Source organism: Chanos chanos, chromosome 8 (assembly GCF_902362185.1).
Source record: "Chanos chanos chromosome 8, fChaCha1.1, whole genome shotgun sequence".
Taxonomy (NCBI): domain Eukaryota; kingdom Metazoa; phylum Chordata; class Actinopteri; order Gonorynchiformes; family Chanidae; genus Chanos; species Chanos chanos.
Window position 1 is genome coordinate 38,878,092 of NC_044502.1, and position 14,430 is coordinate 38,892,521.

General features: G+C 41.8%; 1 protein-coding gene across 1 annotated transcript in view; it reads left to right on the forward strand.

Annotated features, from left to right (window-relative positions):
- Positions 1-206: 206 nt before the first annotated feature.
- nkd2b (NKD inhibitor of WNT signaling pathway 2b) overlaps positions 207-14,430 on the forward strand; it is a 22,172-nt gene continuing 7,948 nt past the window's right edge. The window contains exons 1-3 of the mRNA XM_030783286.1: positions 207-231; positions 349-375; positions 485-579. Of these exons, the coding sequence (XP_030639146.1) occupies positions 207-231; positions 349-375; positions 485-579 (147 nt within the window). The remainder of the gene's footprint in view (positions 232-348; positions 376-484; positions 580-14,430) is intronic.

A 14,430-nucleotide genomic window follows, 5' to 3' on the forward strand; every position in this document is an offset into this window, starting at 1 on the left:
TCTCTCTTGGAACACCGGTCTACTATGGATGAATGAAAAGCATATATTTTCCTAAGACAGCCATGTAAAGAATGTTATTTTCTGCCGAATTTGGAGTTTATTCGTGTGCACTTGCAAACGGACATAATGTGACAGTCGATCGAGTGATTTGACTCTACAAGGGGAAGAGTGTTGGTTTTAACGGATCAAGTGGAACTTGTAGTAAAATGGGCAAACTTCAATCCAAGCATGGTAAGCAGTGCATCTTGTAATGCGCCTGACTGTTTATTATAAGACTGTGGAAGGAATATGATTTGCGCACATAATAATGTTTTTTTTCTGTCTGCTCCCTGCGCTGTGGGGATGTAGCATGTAAACGCAGGGAAAACCCTGAGGGTAAGTGCCACAGTTTTGCCTTTAACATATTTCACGATAATACCGTATGAAATAGGATCATGTCAATTGATTCCAAAAATCTTACTTTTGTCGATTTACACTTTTTCAGGAGACAGCTTTGTTGTGAATTCATTCATTTCAAGAAGGGGAGTTGAAGAGTGCGAAAGATATGGCGCGTCGGAGCACAAAATAAAAGATATTCAGGTAAAAATTACGGTTTATTTTGTATTACTATTTAGATCCGTCTCGGATGTGGTTATCCCTTAACTTTTACGATATGTTTAGAGGTACACCTACTACTGTCACAATTATTTGGCTAAGTTACATTTTTATAATAACAATAATTCAAGAAGCCAGAATCAGTTTCTAATGTTGTTACCATGTGAAGATGGCAGTTATTTTGCTTTTCAAAAGCTGGATGCTCTGCATTGAGAAATTGGGGGGAGCATCGTTTTTGAACCAACGACACGCAGCGAACAATGTGTCTGTCTAAAGCTACTAATTTTGTCTCACGAGGGCACGAAGGCTAATTGAGCTGTCTTCATAACAGACTTGAACAGACGTGCACATTATTAGATAACAAACACCTTGTAATTGCTGTAAATCTTCAAATATCTTAGCAGAGCATTGAAATGTATGTATAATCACTCCTTTATTCACTTTGCTCAATCACTTTTTATTTGTTTATTCTTTTTCTAAAACAACCACTGTACCGTAGGAAAACAATTAGTTGATGTTGCAGTTATTAATTCTCTGTATTTAAATACTCAGTTACAGCAGATGGTTTAAACTCGATTTTGCAGTATCATGGTATCTACTGAAAGCTTTTGGAAGTTGTACCACATAATGAACAACATGTGACAGACCATAAAGTTGTCAAAGCATACTTGTGCTACCTAAAGAGAGAAATTGTTGTCATCACACCAACAGGGAACAAATCAACCAAAGTAAGCATTCAGAGGACCTTTGCAAAGACATGTTCAGATCCCCATAAAGTTAAGAGTTGTTGTTTTTGTCATATTTGGCTGTAGGTTTGAAACAAAGTGGTTACTCCCCCCCCTTGCACACAAGTAGCTTTTTGACAGCTTTGAACCTGTAGGGGATTTGGCAATGTGGCGCGCTCCGAGGCACCGTTACATCACTGTCAGAGCTCGGTTTGGGTAAAGGTAGAGTCAGACTGTGGACACAAAGGTCGCTCCTCCTGCTTCTGGCAGCATCACTGAGTCCTGTGTCTCTCTTTCAATGCCTCCCATTATAACCTTATTCCCACAGGACAGCGCCGTGTACCTCAGCATTACATCACATCAATTAGCATGTCATGTTGAAGGGCATAAGGCTAAAAAGAGCTCCAGACAGAAATTATGATTGGTTAACATGGTGGGGGCCTGGCCTATGTGGGTGGGTGGCTTTTACTGGAAGAGTTATGGATTAAATCACACTCATTACCCACCCACCTATGACATATTAAGAGAAGAGAGGTTTTTTTTTTTTTTTCTCCCTCGACTTGAAGTGCTCCCTCAAGGGGAAACCACCATCAGTACATTGCAGGCTTGAAAGTCGTTATTGGGTGGATCCCATGTTTGATTTAATCAAAGACTTGGCCTTGATTTATTCTTTGTCTGTTGAAGTGCATATTAAAGACTCATTCATTCTTAACGCAGAACTGGGCGAATTAGAGGTCTGTTGACAGATGAAACTCTGCATTATGTGTTTGTTTGGAGTTAAGCCCTTCAGGAAGTCTGCTGATGTAAAGTGGAAAGATGGGCATGTTAAGTTAACACAGCATTTATCCACCACAAATCAGCCTTTTGTGTTGTCGAAACATGTTTGTGTGTACGTTTCTGTAGTTTGCACTGCTAATTGCACTACCTGTTTGAAAAAGAAATACAGATTTTTGTATATTGAATTGTCTTATCCTTATATTTTTATTTTTATCCATTTTTTTCTCACTGTCATAGCCATCTCTCACTGAGAGCTCGCATACTTTAAATATTATTTCTGGAATAATAGAATAGTATCACCAGTATTGCACAGGTCTTTGTAGGATGAATTTGAAGGTAAGGCCATTGATAACTGGTTTGCCATCCTGTAGTTTTTCGCCCTCATCCACACATTACTGTAATATACGCTAGTCGAAGTTGCTCTTATTCAAGCGGTTTCCAATAGCTTTCTTTCAGTCTGGACTCAGCAACTGGCAGTGAAATAATTAGATTAATTGGACCGCAAATTTGAAAGGGAAGAAACAAACAACAAAGACCAACAGAATCTGTGGAGGAAGCTGGTGGATTTTCTGAATATGAAATATACCAATGAATATGCTAATGAATTTCTCACCATGAGGAATGTTGACAGGGTTTAAACTTTCATCTGTAATATAAAAGTGAAATATCACAAGTGGTTTTTAATGGTCTCGTCTCTCAGTTCCTAATGAGGGCCTTGACTAGTGTATGCTGTGCTGTGGTATTCTTAGCTTTTTATGTGTTCTTCAAAAACAACAAACATAAAGAAAAGAGCCTTCAGAATTCTATTTTTAGAGTTCTATGAAATGTGTGCATGAGGAAACAGTTCTTTGATGTTGCGATAACAGACAACAACAACAGCTACAACAAAAAAGATATCCCTAAGTAGCGCAGGTATTTTAACTGCAGAATGCGTGACTTTGTTAATATTCATATTCATCCCCTAATCAAAATGCACCATAATAGCTGTGAAAATTGAATGTTTGATGTAATATTTAATATTTAATGTTTAATGAGAATCTGATAGACATATGCAAAAGATAGGAGTCTTAATTGGAAAAATGTACCAGCTTTGGACAGATTCAGATGGTATGTTCTAAAGACTAGAGATGAGTTAATTAAAATGGGATTAGACAGCTACGTTTGAAGCAATCCGTCTTTTAATGCAGATGTGCACAATCGTTGGTAAAACTGGGTTAATTTACTAATTTACTTACGATGAAACAAATACCAAGGTGTCTGTGTGCTGTCTTTGGCTGTCTTGTTTCACCAAACCCTTCGGTATTGTGGAGGCAGGTTCAATCCTGATGGCTGCAGATTAGGAGAGGCCGAATCTGGTGTTTGGTCAGACTTCCCTCCCCCCCTTACCCATTGTCAGAGAGGCGAGGGGGAGTGGGATTCCTTAGCTGTCTGGCTGCAACTTCAAAGAGTGAAGCTGGGAGTTATTAAAGCTCTCTGATATCACTGGAGCCACCGAGTTCTTGTCCCTGTATCCTGGGGGATGGGTGAGGGGATGAACAGCCACAGGGGGGAAGGGGGAGAGAGAGAGAGAGAGAGACAGGGGAGATAGAGAGAGAGAGAGAGAGAGAGAGAGACAGGGGGAGAGAGAGAGAGGGAGAGAGACAGGGGGAGAGAGAGAGAGGGAGAGAGACAGGGGAGATAGAGAGAGAGAGAGAGACAGGGGGAGAGAGAGAGAGGGAGAGAGACAGGGGAGATAGAGAGGGAGAGAGGGAGAGAGGGAGGGAGCGAGAGAGAGAGAGTTTGAGAAAGATAGAGAGAGTACTTGAAGTTAAGATATGCTTTTTGGCCAAATATTGCGCTAAATTAGGTCGCTCACTCCCGTCTCATTGTCGCATTTTGACTTTATTGAATTGGATGTTGTATAGAGATCTTCACATTTAGCACCAATAACGGCTGAGAGCACTTCAAAAACAAAATGAAGAACGTAAAAAAAATGAAGCGCTGAAATGGTTAACCCTGAACAGGGAGGTAACGATGATTGACTGAATAACCGGCTTAATGTCTTTTTTCAGTTCTCAAGTGTGGGCTGACTCAGTGGGGTGAGTTGGCCCTGTTTGAGAAAACATCTTTTCACTGTTGGTCGCAGGTGTTACAAGTCATACCTGTATAAACACCTGGCTCCAAGTAGAAATATCGCTGGAGGCAAGATCAAAATGGTGGTCAGATTTGTGAGCCAAAATAGCAGTTGCTCAAAAAGCTTGTGGGAAGCTGTGACAAGAGCCCCCTGTGTGCAGAATCATCATGGAAAGCTTGTGATTCCATCCCAACCCTGTAGTTAATGCTCAGAGCAGACTGAACACGCTCACCCAGCTCTGAGTGCATGTGAGGCTTCACTGTATTTCAACACTGGAAACATCAACAGTCCTGTTTCACACACACTCTCTCTCACTCACTGTCTACCACACACACACACACACACACACACTCTCTCTCTCTCTCTCTCTCTCTCTCTCTCTCTCTCACTGTCTACCACACACACATGCACACTCTCACACACACTCACACACACACTCTCTCGCTCTCTCTCTCTCTGTAGTTTTGTGGCCCCTTCTAAGGCATGCTTAGATGCCCCTGCAATGATAGACAAATTCAACTTTTCAACGCTCTTTTTGTTTCCACGGCTTCCCAAGTGTGAAGCCTCTTAAGGTGGACTGTGACAACATGTAACAATGGCTTATACTATTCAGCTTGAAGTAGAGCAAATCACCCACTGCTCTGTTGAAGATTTTTATGTAAATGACTATCTCAAGTACTGAGGTCTTATCTCATCCCAGTGGGATCTCTTTCTCATTAGTGCTAGTCTGTTATGAAAATGAGCACATTGCACATTTGGAACGAACTTTAGAAACACTATTAGAACCTTTAAATGCAGAATTCAGGAGAGCTTTTTCTTTAAGATGAGAGTGTTGTCCAGAGCTCCTCTGGGATACACAGAGAAAATGACACCAGAGACAAGCAGTCCATTGTTTTAGCATTTTGTGCTATAGCCAGTTGTTAATCTCTTGTTCGTTCAGCCATAATGTTCCGTAGTGATCTATCATCCAGGTTTCTGTTTCAAACTAAGTTATAACTTCATATCTGTCTGAAAAAGAAAAATAATTCTCTCCCAGTTGACAGAAGTGTACCAGAGAATGAACGTTTTGTTTGGAGCCCGCCAGTTTCTGGCATGTCTTTACGTCTTCAAATGTTAATTCCGAGTCAGCGGTGTTTTGTCTGGAAAAATGGCATGGATGTATAGCCCGTGGCTATCGTGTGTAATAACATATCTGTCATAACCATTAATCTCTCTAACACTGACTGCCTTATTCTGAAATACAGGTAAGTGCCACGATAAAGGAAACACCAACGAAACATGTCTTATATGGTTCGGAATAAGTCATATAAGTGTCCAGAACTCCTGCCAAGAGGGATGCAGCACTAGTTTTCCTGGAGAAATTCGTTTTTTTGCCCTTTTTTTTTTTCAATAACGGTAAAAATCTGGTGGCTAAAATGGCCATGTTGTACAGTTTACACCAGGGACCATCAAACCATTCGGTGACCACCTCTGCCCCGTGATTTGAGGGTGTAGTCATCCTGGGAGAGACCCGTCCCATTAAGTGTTTCACCACTAGATGAAGATGAATGCTCGGATCGATTTGTTCTTGTTGGCATTTAACTTTACTCTCTAAGGGAGGGTGCAGTACAGCTAACCCATTTTAAAAAAAAAATGCACCCCCCCCCCCCCCCACACACACACACACACACACACACACAATAATGGAGCCTCCAGAATCTTTACCATGGGAAACAAGCACTCCAACTTGCAAAAACCACCCCCTTCAAACATGACATATCTCTCTTCCTTTAGCCATGACAGCCCAAATAATGGCCTTTTCTGATATATTTATACATAACCATAAACATGATGGCATGTCAATTGCTAAATTCACTCTGGAAACATGTATGCATGAAAGCACCTGTGGTCAAATTACTTTGCATACATCCTTTACTCAAATGTTTCCTTTATTTTGGCGGTTACCTGTATAAACCAACTATAATTTTTTTTTTTCACCATTCATCACAGTTCCATCTTTCCTGTCCTCAACCACGTGTTTTCCTCACAGTTTTTCCCTTTATTGCAAAAAAAAAAAAAAGACGACGGCTTCGCTCCCCAAACCGGCGGGCGGCTCTGGCCCGAAGCGGCGGACGCCGAAGGTGTGCTTGTGTAGCATTCATCTTTAAGAGACTTGAGGATATTTGAAGAGTTTGGTTTTCACTCTCCCTCCTCCCTCCTCCCACCTCCCTCCTCCTTTTTTTTTTTTTTTTAATTGGCCGCAGAAGAAGGGGAGCTGCGAGCCTTCATCTCTGAATGAAAAGCATGTGGCTGCCTTCCAGAACAGCGGGGTCTTTCAGCAAGGCCCCAGCACACATCTGTTCCTGGTTTGTACAGCAGAAATCCTGGAGCAGGGAAAGAAGGGACTGTGGTGGCAAAAAGGGGTGGGGGGCAGGGCCTGGGTGTTTGTCTGAGGGAGGGGGATGGGGTGGGGTGGGGTGGGGTGGGGGGGTTTACACAGGAGTGTCGGGGAAGCAGGAGTGCAAGAGGAGAATGGATGTTGGCGTTAACAATGTATTTTTTGTTTGTTTGGTTTTTTTATACTGGGTATTGATGCAATGTCGATATGCATCGCGTTGCTTGCTTTTGCGTGAGAGATGAATGAAATCTTTTCGCATGAGGATTGCATCCTCGATTCATTATTTCACTTTTTTTTTTTCCTCTCCAATCTCGAGATCCAAACCAAACACCAGGAACTGTACAAGTATTAATGTCTACGCCTTTAAGGCCAGGGCTCTTCAGTACATCATAACTGTTGAGATGTTCTCTTTTTTCTATGTGTGATATTGGTAGATATAGAAGTGATGTATACATTTTATTTTAATGTTGCAATGTAAATGAGAAAAACACTTTCAGTCTCTGTCTCTCTCTCTCTCCTCTCTCTCTCTCTCTCTCTCTCTCTCTCTCTCTCTCTCTCTCTCTCTCTCTCTCTCTCCTCTCTCTCTTTCTCTCTCTCTCTCTCTCTCTCTCTCGCTGTCTCTTCTCTCTCTCTCCTCTCTCTCTCTCTCTTCTACTGCAAGTGCTGTGCATGACCAGGGTTTCATGGAAAAAAGATTTTTGAACACAGCAGGCAGATTGCATGTTTATTTATTGGAGGATATTTAGACTGTGAAAGGCTCTTTGAAGGTGTTTGCTCACTTGAAGCCAAATCCTCCTCTAAGCAGTGTTTAGGAGGGACATTAGGGAATAATGCAGCTTTTTTTTTCGGGGGTGGGGGAGTGAGGGAGTGGTCCTCCATCAAACCCAACTGGTAGATCACATGTAATGGAGTGTTTTCCATAGTGAATGCAAATTACTGCTCTGTTCATGGAACCACAATTACTGTGGTCAGATTCTATGGGAAGAAGCTTTCCAACTTTTTCGGCTTTATTTCTCAACTTCGAGAAATTTGAAGTTTAAACAATATCCCGAATTTATTTACTTACCGAGAAAGAATTCTGTCTCTTCTTGATTAGCACTTTTGTACTTTCATCACACATTACTAAATTATCTGTAGTTATTTGGACAGCAAATTGTGGCATTATCCATGTAGACATTGACAAATAGTATATCACAAGCAGTTAAATTTTATGACTATAATGACAGGGTGTTACTTTGGCTCGTGTATCAATCTGACAGATAAAAACTGGATTCAGGTCTGGGCTGTGGTTATTCAATGTGAGTCTTGAAGAGAGCAATGATCGCTGGCAAGGTCAGCCTTTTTCCTGAATGACTGAGTTGACCGCTTGCGGTTGGTGTTGCGGGCAGGGTTAACACTGGAGCGCTCCTCTTGTAGCTCGAAGCTGGAGGAAAGAAAATACCTGGAGCCAGAGTCAAGAGCTCACTGCTGACATTTTTGGCTAAACCTGCTGGATCTGAGTCTGTGTTTGATCTTGTGCAGCTCCCAGCCAAGTAAAACACCAGGAGACTCAAAGGTTATTACATTTTAGTGTGTAAGGTATGTTTCCATATAAACCCCTGTTCCCTCATAGAAAGCTTTAGTTCTTTTCCAAGCGGACTTCATTTTGCAAGCCCTAGCACAGTCGAGGGAGTATTTGATTTTTTTTTTTTTCCTCTCATTATGCTCATTATTATAGATGGTGTCATTAAAGTGGTTCTTAATTGAAAAGCCTGTTTTAATCAGTCATTTCTTGACGAGAGCTAGCTGTGGTCGGAAAAACCTGTGAAACTTTTCAGGATTGAAAAGCTTCAGTCATCATCTTGGATCGGGGTTTTTTTTTTTTTTTGCATTGTATCAAAACAATGAAATTGTTTACTTCCATTTAATGTACGTTTTTCATGTTTTGCGAGTGTGGCAAACAGATTCCTATTGTCACGTTTTTTCCGTTTGTTTGTTCTTTTTTTTTTCCGTTTTGACTTGTAAAAAGGATTAATGTGGTCTTGTGATGCTGAAATTCCAAGGCATTGTTTTCAACCGTTAATTATACGTCTTTAGAAATTGCATCAGTACGCAGTTTGCAATTAACACGTTACAAAGCAGGAAGAGTTCATTAAACATCATGTTTTCTGCTCTTAAATATGTTTAGGCCTAAGTCTAAATGATAGGGACATTATAGCTATGTTTTAGACTTAGTCATCAGACATAGTCTTGTGTGTTAACAGTGACTGTGTTGTTATTCTTTAAGGCGTTGGTCACATTTAGAGGTTGTGTCTTGAGCCCTTAAGTTCAGGAAAAGCATACATCGATTTCTTTGCACAGGTGTGGGGTAAACATTACAGAGATATGCCGGAAAGACAGCTCGCGCCATGTTCTCAACGCCTGTGTACGTCTGTGACACAGATCTGAACGTTGTGCCTACTTCAAAAAAAAAAAGAGGTATCTCTGTCTTTGACTTTAGTTTTGTTTGGGGCTTATATAGTTTCCTTTCTTTTTTTTTTTTTTTTTGACGTAATGCTTGATGTAACGCTTGTTCATAATGCGTTCACAACAACAGCTCTCTGAACAAACACAGGCTTCCCTTGCTCTCGCCCTAAATGCCTCCGAAACATCATCCTCTCTCCACATTCCAAAGCTTATGTCCCTGTAGACTAAGGCTACAGACACCCTAAACCCTGCTTCCTGTCTGCACACAAAACAAACACAGCAGAGAGAGAGAGAGAGAGAGAGAGAGAGAGAAACGGAGGTGTTGCCTTAGTTGCTGGTTTTGCTCTTTTGATGAAAGTGGAGTAAAGACTGTGATGACAGGGACAGTCCGTTGCGTAAGAGCTGAGTGTTAAGTAGATATCCAGCAAAGGGAATACTGCTATGGGTGATTTTGTGGTATTTTAAGCCACTCTTATTGGCTTTTTTACATTCAGAGTTTCGGTGTCGTAGGCAGTTTTTAAAAGCCCACCTCTCTTCTTCTCTTTTACCTGTTAACGGCAGTTGCCGTGTCATTAATTTGAATAAAGCGATAAGAAGTTTGAGCTTGCGTTCGGCCTCTCTCCCGTCTACGCTAAGATGAGCCACCCTCTTCTGGACCTCAAGCGCGCACATGTGTAGGTATCGCTATTATTCAGCTCATAAAACTACATGGTCACATCTGAAACTGGTTAGCTGTCGAAACACACTGGCAGCTTCAAAGGCCGAAATGAGGTCTGCAGACAGAGCTAGCCTGGCGGGTCTCCTGCACTTCACATTCCTCTCCGATTGGGAATAGCTGCAAACAGCCCTTTGTTACTTCGACCTGCTCTCCCCATCAGGACGCACTTCCAGATGTGTCTCGGCTAGAATAAGACGTTTATATTATTGCGGTCATAGAAGTGAAACTCGGATTTATATGGTCTCTTTTTGTGTTATATTTGCATCAATGATGTTGTGTGCTTATAATTTACATTTTGAATGAAAAGGTTGTCTGCTTAGAGGAAAGTAATGTGGGTGTGTGTGTGTGTGTGTGTGTGTGGGGCAGGGGGTGGTGTTGTTGAATTTCCAACCCCCGTGTGGAAGAAAGGTGGGTTTTTTTTTCTTTTGTCAATGTGGAATAAAGCATGTTCTTCTTCACTTTAAACTCTGTGACCATCTCTCTTTGTTATTTCCTTCTAAACCTGTTAGGGACCATGTTCAGTGTAGGTTTTTATGCTGGTATCTGTGCTGGTAATATGAGTCTGTTGAGTTACTTACCTGTGTTAAATGTAAAGGGGTGGGTGGGTGAGACAGAGACTGAAAGAAGCCACTGTTCCTGTTTCTTCTGAAGGTAGCTCTTTTCTCTCACCTACTTCCTGCAAAGGCTGCACTACTTCAAAAGCAGCCTGGAGTCTGTCTGCTATGTTACGTACTGTTGACCTACAGGCTTCTTTCAAATAAACAGTGCCATTGAGCACATTACGACCATAGGCATTTCTTAGAACATTCTAGATCTGCTCATGTCAGACAGACATGAACTCAAACTAGTGAGACTGGATCTTTTTTTTTTTTTTTCTTCCCTTCGAAGATCCCACACGGGTCCCAAAGTCATGAACTCATTTATTCTATATCATTACAGTCTTAACTGAGATTTGTCTGAAAGAGATTTTTGTTTGCTGAACAAGAAAAACCTCATTCAGATATATTTAGAATATACTTTGCCCCCTCCTCTGCCCCTCTCTCTCTCTCTCTCTCTCTCTCTCTCTCTCTCTCTCTCTCTCTCTCTCTCTCTCTGACTACCCCTCCTCTGTTTTTCTGTCTCCCTCTCTCCTTCTCTTTCTTTCTCTCACACAGAACTGGTAAGGTTACTATTAAAAAACTGTGCAGGCAGGAAAACCTCTCGGGTCTTTGTGGCAACACAGAGCAGCAGGAACACTTTTCCGGAGAGTATTGGCGCGGCACCTCTCCCCTTCATGTTGATGTGGGTCTGACTGATCCTATCTACACAAGAATGTTATTGTATCACTACATCTCAACCCTTTATGAACTTTTACCCACATCACTATTCAGTGTGTATGTGAAACCCACACTGAGTGACATTCCACTTGCCCTCTGTTTCTCAGGAAAAAAAGACATCACTACATGACATTGTGTTTTTGCTTTTTTTTTTTCTTAGTCCTTTTAAAAAAGGAATGTTATATCTGTAGCGTTTGAATGTTATTCTTAGTGATGGGTTCAGATTCTTTACCCCGGCTTCACGCTCAGTCTACCTGATCAGCGCTGCATACTTTAGTATGTCCGACTGTGCCTCAAGGCAAAATGCACCCTACATCCTAATCAGCACCGTAATTAGTAGTAATGGTCGGAGTTCTTAGAGGTTCTGCCGATGTTGAGTTTAACTTTCTCACGGTGCTGATTTCCTGTAATTATCAGTGCGAACGCGCAGGTTTCTGTAGGCGCAAGGCAAAAGCTAGAGAAAGGAGGAGGAGTAGGAACCTTTTTGATCTCTGCTTTTTTGCTATGGATGAATTACGCTCCAGAATTTCACACTAGGGAACCTTGTTTTAGACACACACACACACACACACACATGCACAGACACACATACACATGTGTGTGCACACACACACATACATGCTCATACTGTGTCAGTTTCTCAGGTCACCAAGGCGCAGACAAGGATGTTTGCATGGGAGAATAGCAAACATGTGCCTTAAAGATTGATAGCTCGTCCTCTTTAGAACCGTGGAAAATAAGGCAATAAAATAATATTAGCTTATAAGGAGCCATGGTTTGGTTAGTAATATCAAAGAATTAGAACTGCTATAGTTATTTGCTCATTTGAGGGAACTGTTATTTTTTGTACATATCAAGTGTAAGAAGCAAGTGCCAAATTAAACCGATGGTGTGTTAACTCAAAGAGGAAAGATTTAAAAGAAGAACTTCAGAAGAACAAAAACAGAATATATATATATATATATATATATATATATATATATATAAACACTGTTCCATTGATATTTGCAAGATTGTTCTATTATGTGATGTGATTCATCCATCCATTTACACTTTCGTTTTTTTTTTTTTCCCCAGAAGAAACATTACGCAACTCTTGCCCAAGCATTGTTACAAGTGATCCATTGGCAAGGGTCCATTTCACATGTTCTGTCTAACGTCAGTGTTCCCGAAGATGCCCCCTGCTTCCTGTGTCCGGGGGAGTATTTTTAGGTAGAACTGTGAACAGAGTAACAGTTGACCCTAGAATGACCTCCCTGTCCAGTGCCAAGGCTTTGAGGAACTTCGCAGCTTGGAATTAAGCCTGTTCTTGCACTCGTGTCAAGAATGTCCACGGCTTCAATGGGCCAGCCAGTCCCCAAGCACCACGGGAGGCGGCCCCGGCGGACACAGGGAATCAGAGAGGCAAGATAGTCGAGGCAGCTCTACGGGTCCTCTAAGGTTCTATGGAAATAGGATATCCAGTACAATGCACAGAGATCTGATAGGGAGCCAGGCTTGAGAGTAGGGAGGTTGTGTTTTTAGCTAAACATGCGGTTAGACTGTCATTGTTCCTGCCTGTATAATGACTCAGAAAGATGATGACATGACAATCTGATTGGTCATCGTTGCTGCCTGTACTGGCAGCGGTTTGGGAAACTGTGAGGTGTGGAGTGAGTACATGTTGGGGTTTTACTGGATCTGCTCCAGCTTGCCCTTTCATTGCTGTAACGCTGATGGGTGAACTGCTATCTTTTCCTTGCCCTGCATGGTGAAGCTCCTATCTCCTCTATCACAGGCTTTATCTTATGTCAGAGAAGGCAAACAGAGATATGGTGTTGTGATTTGATGGGCAGGTCTTTTGATAAGTCGTGATGAAACACGATGAAAGTTGCTCTGATCTTCTTTTGGGATGTCAAAACCCTTTAAGTATTAGCCTGCATATTTTCATTAATTCTACTCTCTCAGTATGAATATACTGTAATAAGGCGATTGCATTCTGTGTGTCTAGTGTTGTTTACCGTGTTTTTGTGTTTAGATCCTTCTGGTGACATACCCATTTGGTATCAATGAATAAATCAGCTGTCATCCACGGTCTCAAATTTCAAAAGGTGTCTGCTGATGGCTTATCTATTTCTACCATATTTGTCGATGCCATTCCGTCGTCTTTAATGTCCGTTGTTTTATGTTTATTTATTCATTTTGCACAATAGACCAAACTGATAAGTATTCTTTGCATGCAGGGACATCCAAGCTGCGGTTCAAAAGGATGTTTTTGTAGTCAGACTCCGGGCTTGTGGAATGCTGCTGCTCTGGTTTCTGCTGTCTGGTTTCAAATATTAAGTCACTTGGACATTTGATGTCTCTGTAATGAATCAGAGATTTTGATCTCGCCAGTAGATCTGATGCACAATGCCTCAGATACTAATTTTAGCTTAGCCTTTCTTTTTAAGCCTTTAATGTTATGAGAACGTAGCGAGAGCGGAACGGCAAAGGGGTCCGCGTCGTTACTACCACCTGACGGACGGGCTGCAAATCTGGGGTCCACTGTGGCTTTTAAAGGGCCTGTGGAATGTGGAACAAATCTTTTAAGCTGGAGTGGCCTTTGCCTGCTCACTATTGGCTATGGGGATGAGCTCGGGGCCTGAGCAGCAGCTTACAGAATTTCACATGGAGCACAGAAACAGAAGAACATCCTGTTTGAATTTAGCCGCCTCTCCGGCACTGGCGCTGATATACTGTCCCGGCCCAGTCTCGCATGCCCCTCTACTGAAGAATGTTTTTTGTCCAGTCTCTGTGTGTGTGTGTGTGTGTGTGTGTGTGTGTGTGTGTGTGGTTTTGTAGTCTGTCGTATTTTTCCTCATGTTAGAAAACACCAGCTGTCAGAACCTCTGTGAAGCAGTGTTCACAGCTTATAGAAGAAGGTTGATATGTGTAAGACGCCGGTTGAGTTTTTCTGGAGGGTCACCATCTGGAATGACGACAATATTAAATATATCAGTGTGTGTGTGTGTGTGTTCTCATTGTCCAGATTGAATTTTCGTCTGCTTTCTCATTGATCTGTGAGTGTTACATGAGCACTGTGGATCATGTTAAGAACTGGCCTTTGAAAATGGTTGTAAAAGCTGAAGCGTTTGACACATTTGTGGTTCCTGGCTTGTGAGGGGGATTTGCCAGTGCCGGGTGCCTCCAACATCTGGTAGATATTTGAGAGCATGAGCAAACTGTATCTGATGAAGTGATGAGATCTAGTGTAATACATTTCAGACTTTCATATAACACTATACACAGTGCTTTGGTAAGATTTGCCTGCTCAAACATCAAGGCGAACAACCACACGCCACACAGCTATAAAGCTTAATAAGGTCTAAGTCAACTTAAGCTCG